At 43.0% G+C, this 25,999-nt stretch overlaps 1 protein-coding gene across 3 annotated transcripts; it reads right to left on the bottom strand.

Moving 5' to 3' along the window:
* Positions 1–1,264: 1,264 nt before the first annotated feature.
* LOC135936824 (uncharacterized) lies at positions 1,265–24,679 on the bottom strand. Of its 3 annotated transcripts, none has more exons than XM_065479797.1 (32): positions 24,448–24,678; positions 21,991–22,108; positions 21,798–21,923; positions 18,402–18,703; positions 17,607–17,852; positions 17,333–17,550; positions 17,127–17,282; positions 15,701–16,126; positions 15,003–15,194; positions 14,828–14,956; positions 13,679–13,769; positions 12,146–12,453; positions 11,284–11,454; positions 10,512–10,976; positions 10,228–10,456; positions 9,091–9,371; positions 8,853–9,023; positions 8,143–8,370; positions 7,905–8,088; positions 6,665–6,906; positions 6,327–6,601; positions 6,122–6,265; positions 5,972–6,068; positions 4,729–4,896; positions 4,403–4,666; positions 3,276–3,554; positions 3,169–3,211; positions 2,962–3,112; positions 2,782–2,908; positions 2,147–2,374; positions 1,951–2,084; positions 1,265–1,697 (listed from the first exon to the last, which is right to left on the bottom strand). In XM_065479797.1, exons 2-32 carry the CDS (start codon positions 22,089–22,091, stop codon positions 1,532–1,534), a joined length of 6,342 nt encoding a protein of 2,113 aa, XP_065335869.1. In that variant the 5' UTR covers positions 22,092–22,108; positions 24,448–24,678; the 3' UTR covers positions 1,265–1,531. The 3 variants fall into 3 exon arrangements, with proteins under 3 accessions (XP_065335869.1, XP_065335876.1, XP_065335884.1); XM_065479804.1 differs by having other exon boundaries at positions 1,951–2,081; positions 24,448–24,677; XM_065479812.1 differs by lacking the exon at positions 8,853–9,023 and having other exon boundaries at positions 24,448–24,679.
* Between the last annotated feature and the right edge of the window lie 1,320 nt (positions 24,680–25,999).

Raw genomic sequence — 25,999 nt, 5'->3', positions numbered from 1 at the left:
TATATTACTAAAAATTTAATCAATACAACTAAAATTTTACTAAATATTTAATCAAACAAAAAACATTCTGCTCCTAATAAATGTAAACATATGTCTTAATTCGTTTATTCATTTTAATTGGGAAAAATTACCAAACATTTCACTGTTTCGGAAATGTCGAAATATACCCACAGTGTGTAGATTAACTAATATTAATATTGATACTAAAAATTGGAAAATTATTTGGGCCCTTCTATTGATTTTTTGAACATAATTCTCGCGAATTAATTATTATCACCCGGGTACCAATTAAGGTTGCGATCTATTTTAGCTCCCACCATTCAGAATTCAATATGGCGTCGAAATAAAGGAGGCTTTCAAGGTGCTTAAATTAGTTGTTTGAATATACGCCCATTTTCTAGCTGCGCAGTGAACTTGTGCGCATCTTAAGCATGCGCAGTGTGTTCAAATCGCTTCTCCATCTCACAGGGAGGCTGAAACTTATTAATTACTGCGCATGCGTGAACCAAATTAAGACCTTCTGCGCAGTCGAAATTCCCACCGGGGCCTGGGTTGCGATCAGTGTTGATTTTTGCCGCTCAGAATTCAATATGGCGTCGAAATAATAGAGGTTTTCAAGGAGCTTATTATATTAACTTTTTATAGTTGCTGGAAAATTCACCCACTTTGAAGCTGCGCAGAAAACTTGTGCGCATCTTAGGAATGCGCAATATGTTTAAATCGCTTCCTCATCTCATTGGGAGGCTGAAACTCATCACTGCGCATGCGTGACCTTATTTAAAACCTTCTGCGCAGCTGAAATTACCATCGGATTGCGATTTGTGTTGGTTTCCCGCCGGTCAGAAGTCAATATGGCGTCGAAATAATGGCGGCCAATCAGGAGACGGTCCAGCTGCCAATCAGAAGCGTCGAAAAAAGGGGCGTGCCTACCTAATAATTTCATTCCCGCGCATTTTGTTACATTTCCTTTAGCCTGATGTGCCATCTAACGGTCGATTCGCCAATTACCGGGCTAATCAGCTTGTTTGTAACTTTCCCGCCGCACTCCACCAGCCGCCATGTCTGCTGTCTGCGCGTCGCTTGAATCCTCTGCTCCCGGTGATTTTTATAAAATATTTCAATCGCATGCTAAAGTCGTTTTTAGACAGATTTTTTTCAGTTTTAATAAAATATCAGAACAGAAAATTGCGTTCCTATTCTTTTTTAATTTATATAAATTTTTCAATTCAAAATATTAAGGAAAAAATAACAAAAAACACGCGAGTGTCACCGTACTTTCTTTATTAATTCACCTGACTGAATCGGCAAATGATTTTTCAACATTTTAATGATTTTTACAATAAGAGAAGTGGAACAGTAACAAGATCGTGGCAGAGAGAGGCGAGGAATCGCACAACATGGTAACGTGAGAGAAGAGAGAGAGAAAACAACAATGAATAAAATGATGGAGGCACTTTTTTGCTTCTTGAATATATCACAATGCTTGTGTAACGCAAACAGAGACAGTTTTTTGACAACAGGGAGAGCACAGCTAACGCACGTAGCGCTTGGCGGTCGGCGCCGGCGTCGCGGGCGTCGCTGGCGCCGCGCTCGACGGCGCCAGGGGCCGCGACGCGCTCGACGCACGCAGCGGCCGCTGCAGCGAGTCCGTGCTGCCCGCCATCGAGTCCTCCGCCGCCCCACCACTCTTCTCCACGCTGAAAATGATTTTTATTTTATTTAAAAATGTTATTACATGAAAACTAAACCCTAATTGACCAACTTTTGTTCATTTAATTGTGACCAAAAGCTGGGAAAAATCAAAATTTTCGATTTTTCCGGTTACGCCCCCTTTTTGAGCAAAGGAAATTAGAAATCATCATTTTATAACATGTTTATGGTTTCTTAAAGATCATTTATATAAAATAAAACTGATTTACGACGTGTTTTAAACGCATAAAATTGGTATACCTGGAGCTTCTTGCCGAGCCTTTCTTGAAGAGGCCCATCAGTTTGCCCTTTTTGTCTTTTTTGCCTGAATCTGCAGTGGAAATGTCGACGCTAATGTCAGATCCAGAACCGCCTAACGATCCACCACCAGTCTGCTAAATCAGAAAAAAGTATTTTTTTTTAAATAAAGAATTCAAATAAAATTAAAACTGTGTACCTGACGGTCGGCGTCGTTGTCGATGCTTCTGGAGCTGGCGAGCTTCTTGAGCTTGCCGAAGAAGCCCTTCTTCTTCTTGTCCTGCACGATGTCGCTCTGCGTCGAGTCGGTGGACAGCCTGTCCAGACTGACCTCTCTGCGTGGCATGTTGAGGAATCGCGAATCCAGCGACACCTCGGAGCCCACGTCCAGACTGCTGTTGCTGCCGCCCTCGCCCTTCCAGATTTTCTATTTCGAACAATTCACAATTGGTGAGACACTTTTAAAATTTTATAACAATAAAAATACTGCAAAATCGTGAAAATGCTTGATGCCAGTGCATGAACGGATTCCTTAGGATTCATTTGAAGCCAAAATTGATTTAATTAGCCGAGCAAATTTTTTAGAAAAGTTGCCCGCAAAGTCAGAACTCTCTCCATACTCGAAACTTCTGTCTCGTTACTTGAAATCTCATTTTATTTCACAACAAAGAGTTTCCCTGAGAGGTTTCTCACGTTGTTGTACAGATCTCGACCAGATAAATCGAAATGTGCCAAGAAAATGTGGTCAAGCCACGGAAATTTTGGAGAAAATTGGAATTTTTACTTTTTTGATTATCCCGGAAAATTCGAATAATTTTCAACAAATAATCTAACCTGGTCTTGTGCCATTCCACCCGTCTGCTCGAGTGAGAGCGACTTCCGGAAAAGACCCTTCTTCCCTGAGCCGTTCGCCTTGCCCTTTTTCGACTCTTCGGGCGCATCAGCCTCCGTTGACGCGGCTCTGAACCAAAATCGAATTAATAAATAATTTAATTCAGGTAATATAATACAAACCTTCTGAATCCAAGGGTCCTGCGAGCTCGTTCCCTGTCTTTTTCGTCCTCGCCGAGCCTCTGGTGTCTTCGCAGCTCGGAGGTCGCCTCCGTCAGTCTGGAAAGGGTCGACTGCAGCAGCTGTTTCCGGTCCTCCACTCCCACAGACGCTTCTAAAATGTAATTCTAACCTCTAGAAATGTTTAAAAAAATTTAAATCAGGTTTCACCTCGTCCTCCGGTTGCAGGGGAAGGTTCCCGAGACAGATTGGTCTGAAAAAGGGAAAAAGGGTCGTAAATTCCGACAATTTCACTCTAAAAAATAAATTTTACTCACTCTGCTGCTCCTGTTTGGCGCCTTGGGCAGGAGGGAGGAACCACCCCCTGCGTCCCTCTGGGGGAAGAGGTCAGGGGCGAGCCGCATGAGTTCGTCGACCTGCTCGAGCAGGGCGTTGACCTTTCGCTCCTCGTCGGCGTCCTGCCGCTTCCTGGCGTTCGTCATCTGTCTGTTCTCGTCGCGCTCCTTCTCGTGACGCTCGCGCTCCCGACGCAGCTTCTCGTTCGTCGTGCGCACCTTGGCGTGCGCGTCGCGCAACTCCAACAAATCGTACTGCATCTAGAATTAATTAAAAAATATTAATTTTGTACTTGTTTTAGACTTTTTTTTATTATAGGAGGCAAAAATAAGCAAAAATCCGCGTTAAATAAGTCCTCAGGTGGCGCGACCTGAGAAAGGTTAGTGACAGTTGAGGGTGAAAAATCGTGAAAGAGTATCGGTGCGGTTGTAAAAGCAATAAATTTGGGTTTTGGTCAGGATCTCAGGTCGGGCTACCCTGAAAAAGGTCGTCAGGGTACCGCAGGTCCAAGCCCCGTCCAAGACCTGTCCAATGAGGGGTCGTGGTCGACAATCGGACGAACGACCGAATTTTAAGAAAAATAAAACCATTTTCGGGTGTGCAAAAGTGTTGCAAAGGCAAAAAAATGAAATTTAATTTTTCTATGGGCGCGAAAAATCTGAAAATCGGTTTGCAGACCGATGTTATACCTGTGCATGCAATGAAAGGGATGGGAACCCTGAACTGGTCCCCTGGCGAAAAATAGGGGCAATTTTTACGTCTCCAAAAATATTCTTACGGAGAAAGAGCAAAAAGGACGTTTTTCAAACTTCAAAATTCTACTCCTCCTAGGATTTTGATCCGATCGCCTTGTAATTGGTCTCAAAATGTTCCTGGATAAATTCTGCGTTGATTCACCGTGGGGTTTGTCGAATTTTTTCCTGAATCGCGAGATATGGATACCAAAAGAGTGATATACTGTCGTAAAAACCGAAAATTACTGCCATTTTATTTTTTAAGCAGATCAAAATGGTTAAAATCTATAAATTTTAGGACCGAATAGTTAGAAAAATTTAATTAATAACAAGTTTTGTGAATTTATTTCCCTCTATGATAAAAAATAAAGTACCTCTGTGATTTTCTTTCTGTTTTCTTCCAATTCCTCCTCCATGGACCTTTTGATCTGGTCGATCTTCCGTTTCGACTCGAGCCGCTCCTTGTCCCTCTCCCTTTCCACCTCGAAGAGCGTCTGCCGAAGGTCGCGCGCCAGGGTGGACGTTTCCTGCAGCAAACGGTGCTGCTCGTCGCGCTCCTTCTGCCACGCCAGCTCGATTCGCGTCCGCATTCCAGGAATTTTCGTCCTTCCCGAACTGATCAACCGGTCCTCTTCAAACTGGAGTTAAATAAATAAGTTATTAAAGGGATATGATTTTATAATTTAATTTGAATAATTACCTCATTGAGTCGAGACTGCATTTCGCTGATTTTCACCTCCCAGGCGGAGCGTTCGGACACCAGTTCCGTTTTCAGCTTGGACGCCTCGAGCCTCGCGTCGGACAATTCGTCCTCCATGCACGCGAGGGACTGCTCCAGAGAGGCCACTTTAGTGCGGGTTTCTTCAGACTGAATTAATAAAAATCGACATGAGAAAAAAAGGGGTGGTTTTGAACGCAAAAGAATGGCGAAGGAAAAATCACGAAAAGTGGCTCCTGGACCAATTTCAGGGTAGGATACCCTGAAAAAGGTCATCAGGATAGATCAGGTTGTAGGGCTTGGCGAGACGATTCGTTTGAGACGTCATGATTTGAAATCCATCAACCCGTTGAATTATCGCGTTCGTGTCGAGATGTAATTCGTTAAAAATTAAAAATTAAATAATTTTAATTTTTCTATGGCACTGACGGACTTGAAACTCGGTTTCTTTTCATTTGGTGTCATTTTTAATTAATCCATAGCAAGAAAACCGAAAAGTTCCAAGTGGATGTCGAAAATTCCGAAAAATTGTCACTTTTCATGTTAATTCTATAAAAAGGCCAATTTTCGAACTTGAAACCCTTATATCTCGGCTTTTCTCAAAGATATTTTGGAGAATTTGGTGCCAAAAGTAGCGTAATGAAATTTTTCAGAGGGGCAGTTTCATTGAATTTTAAATTTCAACCCCTAAACTATTTTTCATCACCTTCGGAAGGTTTTCATAAAATCAGCAATTTAAAAAATCGTTGTATTTCGAAAAATGGCCCGATTTTGAAAAACCGCACACAGGCGGACGTGTCTCATTAAGGGACATCGACTGGTGCCAGAATCATTGCTCTGCGGCCCATAGGGCCCAATTTGGGCCCCAAAAACCAAAACTGTGTAATGTCACATACCACGTTTTTCAACATTTAAAAATTTATAACTCACCTCCTATTAATTTTAGAGGTTAAAACCAATGTTCATTAGACTCGCCGTAAAATTTTGCGTTGAATGAACCCAAAAGCAACCCCCGTCCACCCCCGCCACCATTAAATCACCAAAATCCCGCGCAAAAATACACATTTTTTTTTTAAATTCACCAATGAGTCAGAAGGTGATTTTGACTGCTCAGCCCTCTATTTCGCACCGAGAGGCATCGATTGGCCTGGTTTCATGTCGATATTTGCATTTTGACCGATTTTTGTACCAGGGAAAATGAATTTTTCGATTTTTTTTCTCTCACCTCATCTCCAGGCTCCATGTGGGACGCGGAAGTCGACAAGGATTTTCCTGAGGCTTTCAGTTCGCCGATCGTTTTTTGAGCTGCTTCCAGCATATGCCTGGAAATTAAATCAATTAATAAATTTAATAATTAAATTAATAAAAATTAAACCTTTGAGAATCCCGCTCTTTCTTGAACTTGGACACCTGGTTCTGCAGCGTCTGCATTTCCTCGCTGATCAGAGCAACTCTGCTGTCGTATCGCAGCTTCAATTGGGCCACCTCCGCCTTGTGAGACTTCTCCTCCGCCGCCATTCTAAAAAAAATCCCATCGAATTTTAATTTTTTAAAAATACAGCCTAAAAATTCGGACGTACTTGCTCTTGAGCTGTTTGATTTCCTTGTCGAGCGCCGCCGAGTCCGCGGTCATGTTCCTCTGGATCTTGGCCACGCGCTCGTAGTCCTCGAGTTTGCGCCGCAAATCGTCGGCCTCCTTGCGCAAATTCGAGTTTTGGTCGGTCATGACGTCGAGCTCGTGCTTCGTCTTGTCAAAGTCGGTCGTCTTCTCGTCCAGCTGCGCCTTCAGACGCTTGTTGTCCAGAGACTCGCCGCCGCTGCGCTGCACCTTGTCCTCCAAGTCCCTCACCAACGCCTGAGCCGAAATTACCAAAATTAAATATTTGTCTGTTTATTTTTTTTAAATTTAAAATTATACCTGCATGTCGAGTTTCTCCTTGATCCACTCATCCTGCTTGGCGTTGTAGGTCTCCCTCAGGGTCTGCAGCTCCCTCTCCAAGGTGGTCAGTTCTCTATGCGCCATGTCGACGCTGCCCTCGGCCTTCTCCCTGTCCATCGTCAGCTGCGCCTTGGTCACCACGTGCTCCGTCTCCAACTGCTCGTAACGCACCGTCAGGTCCTCGTATTCGTGTCTTTCCTCCGCCAAATCTTTCTCCAACTCTGAATTTTTTTTTTGAAAATTTTTAATTTGTCTTCAAACTAAATTAAAATTCCAAAATATTGCCTAAAATTGCTTAAAGACCAACTTAAGCCGCTTGATTTACATTCCTAACGGTTCCTGAGGGTCGAATTAGGGGGAGAAAGCATTTTTCCGACCGAAAAATGATTTTTTACGTGCAAGCAGAGGCTTAAAGCAAAACGCACGTTGCTTTGGCGCGCAAAACGTTCGAATCTCTTGGTATTGCTACTGCACACACCTCTGACGTTACAGCCAGCAGGCGATGGCAGAGACATCTGCATTCACAGCAAGAGCAGTGAACGCAGTTCGAACAGTCACGTGACTCAATCCCGTCATCTCATTGGCGCATCTCTCTTGGCTTCTCCCCTCCAAGCACTGGCACGCACTCTACTGCGCATGTCACATTTCTCAGAGTGGGGGTATTGCAAGAGGAGGGAGAAGCAAGTATAACCCGTGTGCCTCCTCTTAGCCAATGAGATGGCGGGATTTGGTTACATTACTGCTAGAACTGCGTCTGCTTCTCTGGTCTCTAATAAAGCTGGAAATAGCGACAGTAGTGACATCTGCACATACCCAGCAAGAGAAACAAACGAAGTTCCAGTTGTCACGTGACTCAATCTCGCCATCTCACTGGTCAAGAGCATGCAGGGGAGTTAGCAAAGAGACTCTTGGAAAATAAAATGACGGGTTTTAGAGTCACGTGACTTGCTGGGCATGCGCAGATGTCTCTACTGACGCAAGCTCCAGCTGTAGCTGTCACAGCCATGCTTCATGCTTGGCATTGGCAGCTGCGAGAGCTTGTGACGTCAGAGGGGGGCGCATGCGCAGTAGCGACCAAAATATTCAAACGTTTTGCGCGCCAAAGCAACGTGCGATTTGCATTGCGCCTCTTTTTACACGTCAGAAAACGTTTTTCTATCAGAAAAATCAATTACCCCACCTATTTCGACCCTGAGGAATCGATTAGAATTGTAAAAACCTTTAATTTTCTTTCCGAACTCGTCTTGCAGCTCGGAAATTTTCTTGCTGGAGGCGCCGCTGTCCTGCTGGGCAGATTTGAGCTGGTTGTTGAGCGACCGCACCTCTTGCTCCTTCTCTTTCACCTGCAGCTCCAATTTCTTCACTTCGGTTGACCTGCCACTCTCAGTGTCGCTTAGTTTTTTCTGTGAAAATTAAATTCAAATCTAAAAAATTTAATAAATTAAAAGAAAACAAACCTGCAGATCTGAGATTTCCTTTTTAGCCTTATCATCAGCTTCCTTTTTGGCTTTCTCGGCCTTTTCGAGCTGGCTGGAGATTTCGGCCGCCCTGGTCTTGGCGGCGGCCAATTCTTCGCGGGCCGCCTCCAACTGTTTCTCGACGGCGGCGGTGCTCGCTCGCTTCGAAGACTCGCTCGAGCTCATCAGCTCGGACACTCGCTCCCGCTCGCTTACCAGGCTGTTTTCCTGTTTATTTAAATTTAAATTAGTCAGGTTTAAAAGCATTTCGGCACTTTTAAAATCAAAATTGACGCCAGCAAACCACACAAATCCAGCTAAAATGTGCAAGTTTAGAGAAAACCTAAAATTATATTTTAATTTTCAGCGAAATTTCTTAATTTTTTACATTTTCATGAATTAATTATTTTTAAAGTGCTCTATTAATTTTAATTTCCAGCTCCAAGCCATTTTAATTTAATTTTTATAAGAAAAAATTAAAATAAGAATGATTTTTACAATTAAAAATTAATAAAATGAAATTTTAAAATCAATTAATAAATCCTAAATTATTTTTTATGATGTACAAAATTTGATTATTTTCCGCAGAGTTTCAAAAATCGCAGGCAAACGCATCAAAGGCAGGGTTGAAATTGTTTAATTAGGAATAAAACCACACGCTAAAGGGGAGCTAATTTTTTGTTCTACCACTCAGGTGCGATTTATCGTACCAGAGTTTCGACCTCTCGGACGCGTCCGGACAACTGCTCCTGCAGTTGTTCGACCTTTCGGGACATTTCGGTGGCGTTTGCTTTGAGCTCGTCGCGCTCGCGCAGCCAACCGACCGCCACTTCTTTCTGCGTGCTTTCGCTCTGTTTCACTTTTTCCCGTTCGGCTTCCAGCTTTTAATTGTGAAAAGTCGAAAATTTGCTGAAATTGAATTAAAGATCGAGCGAATTCTTTTCTTACATCTTTTTCAGCCTTGGCCAGCTTGTCCTTCTTGCCGCTGAGGATTTTCTCGGCCTTCTTCAGCTTCTCGTCGGTCTCCTTGGCCTTTTTCTCCGCCTCCATTAGTTTTTTCGTCTTTTCCGCCAGCTCTTTCTGCAGTTTCGCCCGCTCGGCCTCGTTCTTCTTGCCTTCCTCCTTGATTTTCTCCTCGCTTTCCCGCTGGAACGCCGACGCCAACGCCTTCGCCTCCTCCAATTCCGATAGAACCTGTGCTTTTTCCTCCTGCGTCTTCTTTGCTGACTCTTGAAAATCGAAATTTAGCAAAAATTAATTCTTATAATTTTTAAAATGTCCAAAACCCTACTAGTCCCTCAATTTTCGGAATAAATGATTAAATTTGATGTTAAAAGACGAGTAATTAAATTCTTTAGAAAGCGAATTTAATCGATTTTTTTTATTTTAGAGCTGGACCGGAGATATATTGCTGAAATGGGTGAAAAAAACACTATTTTCGGGCTTGTAGAATCAACGGCTGTCTAGATTTTCTTTAAAATCCCACAAAATATTCTTCATTTGAAACTTATTCGAGATGGCTAAGCGGAATCAGCGGGAAAATTTCGAGTCATGGTGAAATAATTTTTTTTAAATTTTGAGTTTTTCCAAAATTCGGGCCTTTAAAAAATCGTAGTAATTTGAAAAACTGTCCGATTTTTACAAAAAACACACGCGGAAGGACGTGTCCCATCAAGGGGCATCGACTGGTACCAGGATCACCACCCTCCGGCCCACAGGGCCCCGGCTGGGCCCCAAAAACCAGAATTTTGTAATGTCCACAACACGTGTTTTTTACTTTTAATAATTAGTAACTCGGCTCCTATGGGTCATAGAATAAAAAACCAATATTCCTTGGACTCGCAGTAAAATTCTGCGTGGAATAGACCCCGAAGTGGCCCCCGTCCGCCCACGCCACCCCAAGAGTCCCTAAAATCTCCAAAAAAGTCCCTCTCTTTTATTCTATTTTTATTTTAAATTCTCCTATATGGGCCGCAAGGTGACTTTGACACGCTTACGCTCCATTTGGCGTTTAAAGGTTTCAATTAGCTGAATTTAGCGTTTTTTTTTAAATAAATAAATTTTATAAATTAAAAAAGGCCTCACCTTGGCTAGTTTTGAGGCTTTCCAAGCTTTCCTTCATCGATTTATTTTCAGCCTGGAGCTTCGCAACCTCCTCCTTGCTCTTAACAACATCCGACTTTAATTTCTTCAAGTCCGTGTCGGACTTCATCTTGTCCTTTTGCAGCGACTCCTTGGTCTTGGCCAGCTCTGCCTTCAGACTGTCCCTCTCCTTCTGTATTTCCTCCAATTCCTTGCCGGCCGCCGCCGTTTGCTATTCAACAAACCAGAGAAAAATAATTAAAATCATTAAAAAAACAATTACGAACCTTTTCGGATGCGTCGGCTTTTCCCTCCTGCGCCTTGCTGAGCCCGGCGAGCAGCTCTGCAACCTCGAGTTCCAGCTCGTCGACCATTTTCTTCATCTGCAGTTTGGTGGTGAGGTCCGTGGGCCGCTTGGGCGTCCTGGTCCTGAGGCGGGCGCCCCCTTCCTTCAGCCGCTCGTTCTCCTTTTCCACTTTGGTCAGTTGGTTTTTGAGCCGCTCCACCTCGACGGCCGCCGCGTTCGGCGCCAGCACCGCCGGCTTCTTCTCCTTGCTCCGCAGCTCGGCCAATTCTCTCTCCAAAATAACGACCTTTTCTTTCAGCTCCTTCCCTTCGGATGGATCCTTGGCAGGGGTGGCTCCCCGCGCCGCTTTGATCGACAGTTTTTTGTTTTCGGTGCTCAGCTTTTCGTTCTCGGCCTCCAAATCTTGCGTTTTGGAGCGAAGAACGTTCGCCTCGGCCTCGATCACCTGAATTGATTTTTTTTTGAAATTTTGAAAATCAAATAATTTAAATTTTAAAACATAAGAATCCTTTGCTTATCAGACATTTTAGCCTTTGACAACATAAAATGTGTCAGAAAGCAGCAAAAATTTAAATTAGTTTTGAAACAAATTAAACGAAAAATTAATAATTTCATGCAGGATGTAATATAATTAAATTAAAAAAATATTTTCATTTTAAAAATAAATAGCTTTCATATTTAAAAAAATTAAATTAAATAATTTATCAATCATATTAAATTTTTCTAATTATTCTTTTTAAGATTTTTGGCACCTGCAGCTGCCGTTTGAGGTCGAGGGCCTGCTCGTTGCTGTCCAGGGAGCGACTGCGGGCGCTCGTCTTGCTCCTTTTGTGGGCCAGGGTCAGCTCGGTCTGCAGCCGCTCGTAGTCTCGCTCCTTCTCGATCAGCTTCTTCCTCAGTTCGGACGATTCTTCCTCCAAAACCTGACAATTTGTCTCATTTTAGGTACTGATTTTGTTAAAAATTTAAATGCGTTCGATTTAAAAATAAAATTGTATATAAGCGACGGCGCCCGATAAAAAACTAAAAATATTCCTCAGGTCACGCAACCTGAGGAAGGTCGGTGACACGTAAGGATGAAAAATCACCACCGAGAATTGCAGAATGTGCTAGAAATTACTGAAAAAGCATTAAAAACCAGGCCTGGGAGCGGATCTCAGGTCGGGGTACCCTGAAAAAGGTCGTTTAGGTTTCCCAGGTAAAAGCCCAATAAAATACCTTTCCGATGAGGGGTCGTGGTAAACGATCAGACAAACGGCCGAATTTTAATAAAAATAAAACCAATTTTTTGAAAATTTCGACTTTTTCGAAAATTGGGCAGAAATAAACTCGTAAAAATTCGAAAAATGGTCCGATTTTTGAAAACTGCACACGAGCAGTCGTGTCTCATCAAGGGGCGTCGATTGGTGACAGAATTAGTGCCATCGGGCCCATAGAGCCCCGCCTGGGCCCAAAAATGAAAAGTTTGAAATGTCACAAATAGCGGTTTTTCGGTTCCTATGGGTCGTACAGTAAAAAACTAGAGTTTATCCGGCTCGCCGTAAAATTCTACTTCTTTTAGGCCATAGCATTCCTCCTCTTGTAAGTAAATATTAAATTAAAATAAAACAATACCGATATTTTCTTTTCAAGCACGGCTGCAGAACTGGTGGCGGGTCTGAGGTCGCTCCTGACAGTCCTGGGGGAGGTGGGCGTGGACGCAGCCTTGGCCTTTTCCTGCAGCTCCTTCATCTTCCTCTGATTACTCTCGTTGAGCTTCTCCAATTCCTCGACCTTCCTGCGCAACACGGCCGCCTCCTGCTCGTTCAGTTCGAGTTGCAGGCGCAGCTCGGAGGGGTCGTCGTCCTCGGCGATGCCCTCGTCCTTCTCGTGCAGCAGCGGCTCCGGGGTGGACAGGCGGCCAGGGCTCGGACTCGGACGCCCTGCAACAGGCCAGAGAAACGTGGCTGCAGAAAACTAACACGTGCGGACGAGCGATAGACAGATTATTCGAGAAAACAAAAGGAATGTGTGACGTTCTGCAAACTCCGGTGCATGAGAAAGAGTGATTGTGGACGAACCAAAAATGAAACACACGACGAAAGTGCTTTTTTTCAATTAAAAAAGGGTGAATTAATCTGATTATATAGAGCGAGCGTATTTCTTAGATGAAATTTTGGTTTGTTGCGGTTATTTCTGGGTCACCAAGTGGGTGTCAACCTGCCGGGGTCACCAACTTATTAATTTAGCTAGTTGGTGACCCTGAAGTCCTGTACAGGGAATTAATCTAGAACTTTATACATCAGCCTGGCAAGAAATTGGATATCCGCCTATGACATAGACATTCCAAAGGATGTCCATATCCATAGGATCCTTCAGAATAACCATAGGATCCTTCAGGATGATCATAGGATCCTTCAGGATGATCATAGGATCCTTCAGGATGTCCAATGGATTATACGGATGATATACTTTTGAACAGCCAAGTCATAGGCAGATAACCAATTTCTTGCCGGGATATCATCCTTTGGATATCCTTTAGGACATCCCAAAATAACCCTTGGTTATCCAAAAGGATACCCAATTTCTTGCTGGGAGGGGATATCCGCCGATGACATAGGCAGTTCAAAAGTATATCATCCGTATATCCTATGGACATCCTGAAGGATCCTATGGTCATCCTGAACGATCCAATGGACATCCTAAAGGATGCTATGGATATGAACATCCTGAAGGATCCTATGGTCATCCAAAAGGATCCTATGGTAATCCTGAAGGATCCTATGGATATGAACATCCTAAAGAACCCTATATTGATATCCCACAGGATCTTATGCATATCCAATTTCATGCGGGGAGGTGCATCAGTTTCGTTGGACATCAGGAGTTGACAATATTGACAATTTTTCCTCTTATAAATGCCAAAAGGTTGTAATTTTCCGAGTCCAGAAATACGCTCAAGGAAATTTCATAATATGTGTTTCATTTTGTTAAATAGGAGAGAAGACGTGAACCAGTTAGTGGATTAGGAAAAAAACGAGAAGAAGCAGTTTTAAAAAATCAAGAAAGCGGCAGAGAGAAGAGTGTCTCGGTCAGGTTGTGTGTTGGTTGGTTGGTTGATTTTTTTAAGTTTGTTTTTATCTTTGTTAGTCGATTAAGTACACGTACTTCTAGCCTTCATAGCCATTTTCTTGAGTTGCATGGCTAGAGAATCGTTATCATCCTCCAATCTGGAGCATTTCTTGCGCATGTTCTGGCCCTGCGAACAGAGAAAGCACACGCCCGGCTATAAGACTAAGCACGGCCCTGCGTTTTTACCTTGCAGCGGCTGCTGGAGACCACTCGGGGTGCTCGGCCGCAGGGCTGCAAGGCTCGCGCCCACGGGCAGGATGCTGCCCAGGCTCTGCGCCACCCACGACAGCATCGAGCCCACCGACGACGCCCTCTCCTCCTCTGCTACTGCTTCCCCGTCCTTTTCTTTCTTCCCCTCCTCTTGGTGAATATCGTCAGGGTCGTCCCTCTCCTCTTCCGTTCCTAACTCTTTTTTCTGGTTTTCGTCCTGAACGGTGTTCCCCTCCATTACCTTCTCCTCCATTTCTTGACTCTCCTCTTCCTTTTCCACCTTCTCCTCTTCATTTGTGTTTTTATCTGGTCCATTCTTCTGCCTCTTCCAATCCTTCCTCTTTCCAGCCTTTTCCTTTTTCTCCTCCGTCTCCGTTTCCACTTTCCCCTCCTTCATTTTGACGTCCTTTTCCTCCTCCTCCACTCCAACCCTTAACATTTTCTCCTCCTCTTCCTGCTCTTTATCATTCTTCCTATTTGCCTTCTCATCCGTCTCATTTTCCACCTTCTCCTCCTTCCCCTCTCCAACCTTTAGCTTTTTCTCCTCTCCTTCATGCTCATTTCCATTCTCCTCCGTGTCCTTTTCCACCTTCTCCTCCTTCCCCTCGTCCAAGAAAAGGCTCGACAGGCACAGATCAAACTCGACGTCGTGGTCTGACGACCTGGGCTTCCGCTGTCCAACCAGCATCTGCATCAACAGCCGCACCACTCTCCTCTTGTCCACTTCCGCTTCTTGAGATTCCTCCTCTTGCGGCTCTGCAGACTCCATTCCATCGCCGTCTTCCCGTCGAGGAGGCGCGTCGGTGCTCAACTGCTGCTCTTTTTCTTGTGTATCGAGATCATAAAACAAGTCGTGCAGGAATTTTGCCCACACCTTGACCAGAAAATTAAAAGTTCGATTGTCCTCGACAAAAAAGTCGTATTAAATGTGCCAATTTGTCTTACATAAAATAAGATTGAAAATAAAATACTTGCCTCCTCCTCAGCGAATCGGAGTTGCTCGCGCATGTCAGCCTCCCTCTCCATGGCGTCCTGCAGGTCCCGCAGCAGCTGCACAGGGTCATCCTGAGAGCCTCCTCGCGTCAGAGACGCTCTCGTGACCGTCTTCAGTTAAATTTTAAATAAAAGCAAAATTTAAAACCAAATTCACCTCTCCGGAAGCAGACTTTCCGAGCATGGGGGTTCGTTTCTTGGCTGGCTCGGCGGCAGGTGGCGCCAATTTGTTGCTGGCTGCCGATTTCAACTTCTCCCTGGCCAACTGAGCCTTCAAATCCTCCGTCTCTTTCTGTAGACGCTCGGAAACTTCGGATTGTAGCTTCAAGTCTTTTTCCAACTGCCGAATCTGAAATATTTATAGTAATTGGATGTTTAATTCGCTCCAAAAAATGGCTAGACCCTAAAAGACGCCATTTTGATATTTTTAAGACCGTCTTTGACGAAGTTTTTGAGCACACCAATCGATTCCTGAGGGTTTAATTAGGTACAGTGGACATTTTCCCGACCAAAATGTGCAGCGCGACGTGCGAATCTTTTTTCCCGCCAAAACAGTATGAACGATGTGCGAGAGCTGCGCTTGCGTCAGAGCTGGTTTAAGCACTTAAAGGGAGACCGCCTGTACGAATGACTTTTTTGTCAGATCCAGCCAGCTCTGACGCAAGCGCCAGCTCTCGCATTCATATTTGTTTTGGCGGGAAAAAAGTTCGCACGTCGCACTGGACTTTTTTAACGCAAAAAACATCTACTTTACCTAATTTGACCCTCAGGAATCGATTGGTGGTCTCAAAAACTTAGTCAAAGACGTTCTTAATGTGCAATTAATTCGAAATTAGTTTTAAACTGTTTTTTAACCTTTTCCATGGACTGGACGTTTCCGCCCTTGTCGCCAAGCTGGCGTTCGAGCTCGAGTTTGGTCGCTTCGAGCGACTCGGCCTTCCTCTCGGCCTTGCGCAGTTTGAACTGCAAAATGCGGCAGTTTTTGGCCGTCTGCTCGAGCTCTTTCTTCAGCGACGTGTACTCGTCGGCCTGCTCCTCGCGGAAGTTGTCCTGCATCTCGTCGATCTCCTCCTCGAGGTCGCGGATTTCCTTTTTGATCTCCTCGTTTTCGTCCATCAGCTCCTCGCACAGCGTCTCCGCCGCCGACAGTTTGTTGCGCAGATCCTCGATTGTCCGCCGCATTTCCGGTTCTCGAGAGGTTGCAGACTCGTTTTCCTCCTCCAGCTCTTTCACCCGCAGCGACAGACTCTTCCGCTCGTCACGCAAGTCCTCGGCAGCTTGCTAGATGAAAATTATAATTTTTGAGTTGGTTGTAAAAATTAAAGGCGTGATATATATTATGCAACTTGCACTGCAAGACTGTTTCGCGGCACAGCATTCCTCTCTTTGCAAGGCGCACGAGTTTGATTACCAAAAAAGCTTATTTAGTTGTGGGTTTTCGGCTTAAATTGTCTATATTTTCATGTTTCAATTTATTCAATTTAAAAATCTTTAGAAAAAGCATTAAAATCAAGCCTGGGAGTGGATCTCAGGTCGGGGTACCCTGATAAAGGTCGTTAAGGTATCCCAGATAAAAGACCAATCAAAGACCTATCCGACGAGGGGTCGTGGTCCATGATCGGACAAGCGGACGAATTTAAATAAAAATAAAACCATTTTTGGACTTTTTCGTAAAATCCGAAGAAAATAATTCTTAAAGATTCTAAAAATGGTTCGATTTTGTAAAACCGCACACGGGCGGATGCGCCTTACTAACAGGCATCGATTGGTACTAAAATCGGTGCCGTGCGGCCCATAGGGCCGAGCCTGGGCCCCGAAAACAAAAGTTTGAAATGTCACAAATGTTAAAAACCGGCCTGGGAGCGTATCTCAGGTCGGGGTGCCCTGAAAAAGGTCATATAAGTACCGGAGATCAAAGCGCCGTCCAAGACCTGTCCGGTGAGGGGTCGTGGTCGACGATCGGACTAACAGCCGAATTTAAATAAAAAAAGGCATTTCTTTACTTTTTAGAATTATCAACAGAAATAAAATCGTTAAAATTCGAAAAATGGTCTGATTTTGAAAAACCGTACACGGCTGGATGCGCCTAACTAAGGGGCATCGATTGGTACCAATATCGGCACCGTCCGGCCCATAGGGCCTCAATTGGACCCCGAAAATAAATTTTAGAAATGTCACAATTCACGTTTTTTTAACTTTAAAAATTATAACTCGGCTCCTATGGGTCGTACGATGAAAAACCAAAATTTTTCAGACTCGCCATAAAATTCTGCGTCTTTACCTGAAGCTCATTGACTCTCTGTTGGAGTTTCAACGCTTCGGCACCCGAAGGGGCCGTTTCCCTGGTTCCGCCGAGTCTCCTGAGCAGAATGTCGCTCTTTTCCCTCTCGGCCTTCTCGCAGCGTGCCTTCCACGTGTCCAGCTCGCGTTTCAGCTCCTAAAATTTAATTATTTTCCAGCAAAAATGGAGATTATTTATTCTCTTACGGCGACTTCATCGTCGTTGCTGCGGTCGATGATGGTGGTCTCGGTGGTTTCGGTGCAGGCGACGCTGCTGGAATCGTCCGACTCGTCGGTTTCGTCGTCGCTGCTGCTGCTGCTGCTAGTCTTCTTCTCGCGCCCCTTCGCACTGGGCACCGCCAGCGTCGTCAGGTCAGTCTTTTTCGCCGCGGACGACGATTTCACCTTCATCATAAAGTCCAAATCTGCCCAGAAAACCCAATTAATAATTTAATAAAATTAATATTTCATATTTTTGTACCTGCTTTGTTGCTGGAGACCGATTTGGGTGGCGGAGCTGCCGGTTCGGGGGCGGAAACGCGTTTTCTGGCCCCAACTGGCGGTTCCTCCACCAAGGGTTGCGTCAGGGCTCGTCTCACCCTGGGCCGGTCCGACGAGTCGACGCTCGCAGAACTCGTCAGTTCGGGTTTCTTCTCCGTCGACTCGGTTTTCGTCAGGTCCAGGGTGCGGCGTCTGAATGTGTAGTGGGCCGATCTGTAGTCTGGTTCTGCAATTTTCAAACGAAATTTATTAAAATTCAAATGGGAAAAACAGTTTTTCAGAGGGTGAATTCAATTAAAAGACTGTCTTTGACGAAGATTCTGAGCTCACCAATCGATTCCTGAGGGTCGAATTAGGTAAAAAATATATTTTTTCCGACCAAAAGTGCAGCGCGGGGTGCGAACCATATGTTTCCCGCCAAAAGAATTAAAACGTTATTTGCGAGAACTGCGCATGCGTGAGAGCTGGTTTGAGCACTTGCAGAGAGACCACCTGTACGAATGACTTCTTTGTCAGATCCAGCCAGCTCTCACGCATGCGCAGTTCTCGCAAATACGTTTTAATTCTTTTGGCGGGAAACATATGGTTTGCACCTCGCGCTGCACTTTTGGTCGGAAAAAATATATTTTTTACCTAATTCGACCCTCAGGAATCGATTGGTGTGCTCCGAATCTTCATCAGAGACAGTCTTTAAAAAATATTTCGTAATGAGACTGCGGCAGCAAAATACAAGATTTTAGAAACTCTCGTATATTTAATAAAAAATGGTACAAACCTTTTTCTGCTGCTTTTGGTTCCTCCTTGGGCGTCTCCTGATGCGCCGCCGCGGCTACGGCGGCCCTGGTGCGGACCCTGGGCATCCTGATGGTGACCGAGGTGGTCTCCTCGTCCATGTTCTTGAGATCGGGCGTGCTGGTCCATGAGGCGGCGGCCCGTCTCGGCAGCGTCACGGAAATGTCGGTCGAGTCGACCGACTTGCTCAGGTCGCTGGACGACGCACTGGTTGCCCTGGTCCGCGCGCTGTCCGACTCGAAGGACGAGCTGAAGCCGCTGCTGCTCGTGCTGCTTTCTCTCGATCTGCAAAAGGGAAATTAATTTCAAATCAGGCAAAAAGAAAAAAAATCCTCAGGTTGCGTGACCTGAGGAAGGTCTGTGAGAGGTATGGAGGAAATAATCCACCTAGTATCGCAAAATGTGCCCGAAAGTGCTGAAAAAGCACTAAAAACAAGCCTGGGAGCGGATCTCAGGTCGGGGTACCCTGAAAAAAGGTCGTCAGGGTACCACCAGGTAATAGCCCGATAAAAGACCTATCTGACGAGGGGTCGTGGTCGACAATCGGATGAACGGCTGAATTTTAATAAAAATAAAACCATTTATTTTGACAATTTCGACTTTTTTGAAAATTGGAGTGAAAAAAAATCGTAAAAATTCCAAACATGGTCAGATTTTGGAAAATTACACACGGATGAACTCGTTTTATTTAAAGGCATCGATTGGTGCCCAAAATCGGCACTGTTTGGCCCATAGAGCCTCGCCTGGAACCCAAAAACAAAAGTTTGAAATGTCACAAATCACGTTTTTTGGACTTTAAAAATTAATAACTCGGCTTCTATGGGCCGTAGAGTAAAAAACCAAAGTTTGTTAGACTTATCATAAAATTCTACATCTTTTAGGCTCCTTTTCCACCCCCGCCCGCCTCCACCCCCGCCAACGCCCCCAAATATGCGCTATTTTAAAGTGTTTGGCATTATTATTTTTGCTATAAATTCACTTATAGCCTGGATTTGGGTTCTGACTTAAAAATACACGTCCCCACGATGAAACACATCGATTGCTAGGATTTTTTTTAATTAATTTCAATTAAAAAATAAATATTTTTTATTTATAAATCGTTTTATTTTTTATCCCTTCCATCCAACGGTGTGCGAATCACCAGGAATATTCCATCTAGAGATAGCCGAAAATTGGCACGTCCTCTCCAGTCGGCAATTAATTATTTTTTTAAATTTAAATTTGTCTGGCAGGAGGAAATCATCAACAAATCTGAGCGCGTGGAACGTGCGGCGGACACGCACGTGTCCGATGGGCGTCCAGCTCGGTGGCGGACGGCGGATGCAGGACGATGAGCCAGCCACGCGTGTTGCACACTGTGGCGCGGAGGGGAGGTCCAGCGCGCGCGTCGTCAGATTGGCGATCACAGATTTTATTGCGTGCGCGCGGGTATGAATAGAGAAGAGAGGGATGCGACGTGAGCGAGAGAGAGCCAAGAATAGCACCGAGCCTTGGCACAAACCGACACCGAGTCTCGAGCAACGCGGACCGGCCGCCGGCCGGCCTCCATTTACAAAATAATGGCCATATTGCAACATTTGCCAGCCAACACAACACCAACAACGCTCCGACACCATGACTCGAAACACCAAAAATTCACTAGAGAATCATTTTATAAAATTTTCAGGAGTTTTTTGAATTGGAAAATTAATTTAAACGATTTTCAAGGTGCACGTGATGAACTTTATTGAGGTTTTCTGCTAAATATTTATATTTTTCACGTTTCGATCAATTTAATTAAAAAACTCTTTTGAAAAGGAGCGATTCTCAGGTCAGGGTACCCTGAAAAAGGTCGTTAAGGTATCCCAGGGTAAAGCCCAATCAAAGACCTGTCCGATGAGGGCTCGTGGTCGTCGATCGGACTAACAGTCGAATTTAAATTAAAATAAATCCATTTTTTGACCTTTTCGAAAAATTAGAAGAAAAAAATTCGTAAAAATTCGAAAAATGGTCCGATTTTGAAAAACTGCACACGGGCAGACGCGCCTAAATAAGGGGCATCGAGCGGTTCCTTAATTGACACCAACCGGCCTATAGGGCCCCATATGGGCCCCAAAAACAAAAGTTTGAAATGTCACATATGTTAAAAACCGGCCTGGGAGCGGATCTCAGGTCAGGGTACCCTGAAAAAGGTCGTTAAGGTATCCCAGGTAAAAGCCCAATCCAAGACCAGTCCGATGAGGGTTCGTTGTCGACGATCGGTCAAACGGCTGAATTTTAATAAAAATAAAACCATTTTTCGACATTTTCGAAAAATGAGAAGAAAAAAAATCGTAAAAATTCTAAAATTGGTCCGATTTTAAAAAAACTTCACACGAGCGAACGCGTCTTATCAAGGGGCATCGATCTGTATTAAATCGGGGCCCTCCGGCCCATAGGGCCCTACCTGGGCCCTGAAATTAAAATTTTGAAATGTCACAAATCGTGGTTTTTAGATTTTAAAAATTTATAACTCAGCTCCTATGGGTCGTGCGACGGAAAACCAAAGTTTTTCAGACTCGCCGTAAAATTCTACGTCATTTAGGTTTTATTGCCACGCGATGAATTACCATCGAAAATTACGAAAAAAATCTAAAGTGGACCAAATAAATTACAAGCCATTTTTAAAAGAAAATTTGGATCAGAAAATAGGAAAGATTATTTTTTTAAGTTAAATTGATGTCAAATATATATGCAGGACCTTTTCCAGGTAAAAATAAATCGCTCAACTCACAAATTATCGTTTATTTTTCAGTTTTATTTTAAATTTAAATCAGAAAAGTAACTAGAATTAACTATAATGCGAAATTAAAAAACTAAATTGACCAGAAATCAAATTAATTGGTCAAAATGAATTTAAATTTCAATCTAAACGTACAATTTTGTAAATAAAAATGTTAATTTTATTTCCTTATAAGTAAATACTAACCAAATTTTAAATTTGTCCTGATATAATAATAAAATTTGCTTAAATATTTGAAAATACAAACACCCTGAGCCGTTTATAAAAATTAAAAAAAAAATTTAAAAATACTTGCAAATTAAAAAGAGGTTCAAAAAAATGTATAAAAACAAAAAAACGATTAAATTTGTTAATCTTAATTCCCATACTTCTTGCTTTCCCATTTTTATTTAAAAATAAATTTAAATTTCCTGCTTAAAAAAATAACTTACGAGTCATTGACGAAAAGGTAAATATTTACTCTTTTAAAGTAGAAATATGGAGTGCATGCGTGACGGTGACGGCTCTCACGCGCTATCTGTGCGCGGCCTGCTAAATTTAGAAAAAGCGAGCCGCGCGCGGAATTTCCGCTGCAAATAAGAGAGAAAAGGTTAGAGGTGCAAAAGCAAAAGGACTGACCGCACGGCCGGCTGCGACGACCAGGACGACAGGGCCGGCGTCGACGCCGTCGTCACCCCGTCGCGCCGCAGCGACGCCAACGACGACGAGTCGTCCTTCCGGTTGCCGCCGTGCTCCTTGTAGTCCCTGGAAATAAAAGAGAGAAAAATAAGGGTTTGCAGTGAGGGTGTTTGGGGTTTTTTGTGAAAATCACCTGAAGCAGCGTTTGCAGCGCGTCGGCCAGCGCACCTGCGGGTGGAAGCCCAGCGGGCACAGCGGGTCGCCGCCCTTGGTCTTGATGAATGACGAGTGCATCTTCACTTCTCTTCAAACTAATAATTAGAAAAATTTAATTAGACATTAATCTCGGATTTATGTACAAAGCGTTCTTTATTTATAAATGATTTTTTTCCAACAGGTTTCGGATTCACGCGACGCGCAGACATGGCGTCTGGAAGAGTACGGCGGGAAATTTGATGTTTTTGTTTTTATTAACAGCTGATTAGCCCGGTAATTCGTGAATTAACCGTTAGATGGTGCATCAGGCCAATGGAAATGCAACGAAATTCGCGGGAATGAAATTGTTAGCTCGGCACGCCCCTTTTTTACCCTTCTGATTGGCCGCTTGACTGTCTCCTGATTGGCCGCCATTATTTCGACGCCATTTTGACTTCTAATCGGCGGGAAACCAAACACAGATCGCAGCCCTGGCCCCGGTGGAAAATTCGGCTGCGCAGAGGGTTTTGATTTGGTTCACACGTGCGCAGAAATGAGTTTTAGCCTCCCTGTAAGTTGAAGAAGCGATCTGAACTTACTGCGCATGCTTAAGATGCGCACAAGTTTACTGCGCAGCTTCAAAATGGGCAAATATTGAAACAACTTTTTTAAGCAACTTGAAAGCCTCCATTATTTTGACGCCATGTTGAATTCTTACCGGCGGGAACTAACACAGATCGCAACCCGGACCCCTGGTGGGAATTTTGACTGCGCAGAAGGTTTTGATTTGGTTCACGCATGCGCAGAAGTTAGTTTCAGCCTCCCTGTGAGCTGGAGAAGCGATTTGAACATACTGCGCATGCTTAAGATGCCCACAAATCTACTGCGCAGCTAGAAAATGGGCGTATATTCAAAGAATTTAAATTTCGACGCCATATTGACTTCTGACCAGCGGGAACCAACACAGATCGCAACCTGACCCCGGTGGTTTTTCGTATTAAATATGTATAAAATTTTTTTTGGCAAAATTCAATAGCTGAAAAAAAAGCCCGGGGAAGACTGCCAAGAAAAACCTGCAAAAAACCTACTTTTTCCCATGCCCAGCCCTGACAAAATTTGAAAAAAATACTATCGGAATTCAAGCAGTAATTCTTTTTTATTTTCATCATTTATTTAATTTTAAAAAATATTTTTTTCGCTGAATTTTTGCTTTTTAAACACATTAAAATAAAATCAATGAATCGGTTGTTTATTACTTTCAAGAAAAAAAATCCGAAATTTCCCAAATGGGTTGGTTAATTGGTTCCGGGCTTTGGTAGTTTTTAATAGTTAATCGTAGAGCAAAATTGCCTAAATAAAATGAAATTTTATTTTTAAAAATTTGTTTCATCAATGAAAAAATCGTGTTAGTCAAAAATGCAAACTAAATTTCAATAGCGGCAAAATTTAAGCTACACGACCTGGCTGGCAGTCAGCTCGAAAATTTTAAAACGTCATCTAGAACCTATAAATGTGCTTTTTGCAAATTGAAAAATTTTGATTTTAAATTCGAAAATTTTGAAATAAACATTTTGAATCAATTTTCATGGACAAAACGAAATTTCATTGCAGTGTTCCAGTACGTTCGGCTATTTTGCCATTTAATTAATTAAATAATTGAGAAAAATGATTTTTTTTTAAGATTTTCTTTATTTAGGAAGGTCAATTTACATATTTTGCGCAATTTCCTTTCCGCTAGGTCCTTTTTTTAGTGCTTTGAACCCTAACCTGTCCAAAAATCCGTCGAGTTAAGGGTTTAAAATTTTTCCAGGGTGAAATTAAATGCAGAAAAGGAAAAAATATAATGAAGTTTCAATACGTGATAAAAAAAAAGGAAAAATATGCGCATAATTAACAAGCAGAAATCTAATAAAATATTGTTTTTCATCTCCTTTTTTTATTAATGATTTAAAAAAATATTAAACGCAGTAAAATTGGAATTTTCGGTTGCTTTTTATTCTGCTTTGTTTGAAACGTGTCATTTTATTAAATATTGGGAAAATCAATCAATCTCGCAGTAGAGACACAAGTAACTATACACTACTTTATCCATCGATAGCTTTGAAAAATTTAAAAATTTAATAAGTCAAATTTAAAAAAAAATGTTTTTTTTTTGTACAAACTTTTTTCAAACTAATGAAAAATACGGAACTGAATTTTCTAGCCAAAAAAGAGGTCAGTTTTTAACCAAAAAATTTAAAATAAATTCGATCACAGCCAAAAATATGAAAATTTACAGACCAAAAAATCAGAAATGGACGTTTAGCAGAGATTTTTGGTCAATTTAAAAGTATTTAACAGTTTAAAATTAATTAAAGCTTATTTTTACTGGTCTAACGTCTAAAATCGCCTTCACCGAAAATCAGCAAATTAGAAAAAAATAATTTCAGGGTTTCGTTCAATCATTTTGACTCACAATTTCTGTTTTTAGCAGTGGGGGAGCATGTCTGCGGAGTGGAGGAGCGCATGTGGCGGGCGGCGGCCAAAATGCCCGAGGCCGCCGGTCTCGGGTCCGCGGGCTGTAGGGCAGAAGGGCAGCTGCTGTCCACGATCAGGGCGACACATGCGTCTTCAGGCCATGCACTTTTGCGGCTGCCTTTCCTTTTTTTACTCACGCACGCACGCACTCACACACACGCGATAGAGAGAGAGAAGAGAGAGAAGAGAAGAGAAGAGAGAGGATCTCTCGGACTGCCGTGTCCCGATTTAGTTCAGCGTGCGGCTGTGTCCGTCTGCGCGTAACTCGCGGTCCTGCCGCGCCTAGAGACACCGTCTGCGTCACGAAATGCAAAGAGTTAATTTTAATAGCGGCCGCGAACGCGAAGCAAGCTCTCCGCCGCGTGTGTGTGTTGAGTGATAAATTTAGGAAGCAGATCCTCTCTTCTTTTTATTTTATTTAATATCGTATCAAAATAAAACGTTTAACACAGGTATTTTCTTTGATCTGCCTAAGCAATCATTAAATTTTAATTAAAAACAATTTCGAGTCGAGACACTTATTTTTAAAAATTTCTGGACGAACTAAATTGATTTAAAATCTTAGGTCGGGGTACCCTGAAAAAGGTCATTAGGGTACCGCAGGTTAGAGCCCTGTCCAAGACCTGTCCGACGAGGGGTCGTGGTTCATGATCGGATGAACGGCTGAATTTTAATAAAAATAAAACCATATTTTGACTTTTTCAAAAAATCGGACGAAATAAATTCTTAAAAATTCGAAAATTGTTCCGATTTTGGAAAACCACAAATTTGTAGACGCGCCTTACCAAGGGGCTTCGATTGGTACCTGAATCAGCACCGTTGGGCCCATAGGGCCCCGCCTGGGCCCCGAAAACAAAAGTTTGAAATGTCCCACATCGCGTTTTTCCGACTTTAAAAATTAATAACTCGGCTCCTATGGGTCGTATGACGGAAAACCAGAATTTTTCAGACTCGCCATGAAATTCTTCGTCTCTTGGATTGATTGCCACGCGATAAATTACCAATGAAATTTATTTAGATATATTTTTTCATGTTTCAAATAATTGAAGGAGCTCATTGACTCTCTACTGCAGTTTCAACGCTTCGGCGCCCGAAGGGGCCAAGTCTCCTGAGTAGAATGTCGCTTTTTTCCCTCTGATCGGCTTTCTCGCTGCGCGCCTTCTACTCAAAATTGAATAAATTAAATCAAATTAATATTTCCTGGAGCTTCCTGTCCTGTTAATGAGCTCAGAGCGAGGTTTAAAATGTTGTCAAAAACCGCGAACGAATAATTATATTTTTTCAATTAAAAATTCAGGGTAGAATTTCCCAGAAAGTTACATCAGCATATAAAATTAATTTAAATTATTTAATTTTTAGGGGGCAATTAAATGACGAGTACGCAAAAAATTAGAGACGCTAAGAGGCAAAAATTGGGTGATAGGAAGGTTATTTTGTACACATGCCTCTAATAGATCCAGTCTAATCATTTTGGGGAGAATTGGGCATGT

Source organism: Cloeon dipterum, chromosome 1 (assembly GCF_949628265.1).
Source record: "Cloeon dipterum chromosome 1, ieCloDipt1.1, whole genome shotgun sequence".
Classification (NCBI taxonomy): Eukaryota; Metazoa; Arthropoda; class Insecta; order Ephemeroptera; family Baetidae; genus Cloeon; species Cloeon dipterum.
This window is presented reverse-complemented; position numbering and strand designations above follow the sequence as displayed.

Bases quoted from the DNA above. Each gene is read 5' to 3' on its own strand.
- LOC135936824 (XM_065479797.1), bottom strand. From the start codon at position 22,091: ATGCACTCGTCATTCATCAAGACCAAGGGCGGCGACCCGCTGTGCCCG. The intron at 21,924-21,990 runs GTGATTTTCACA...TTTTATTTCCAG, and splicing joins CGCTGCAAACGCTGCTTCAG to GGACTACAAGGAGCACGGCG. The intron at 9,024-9,090 runs GTAAGAAAAGAA...CACAATTAAAAG, and splicing joins TGGCCAAGGCTGAAAAAGAT to CTGGAAGCCGAACGGGAAAA.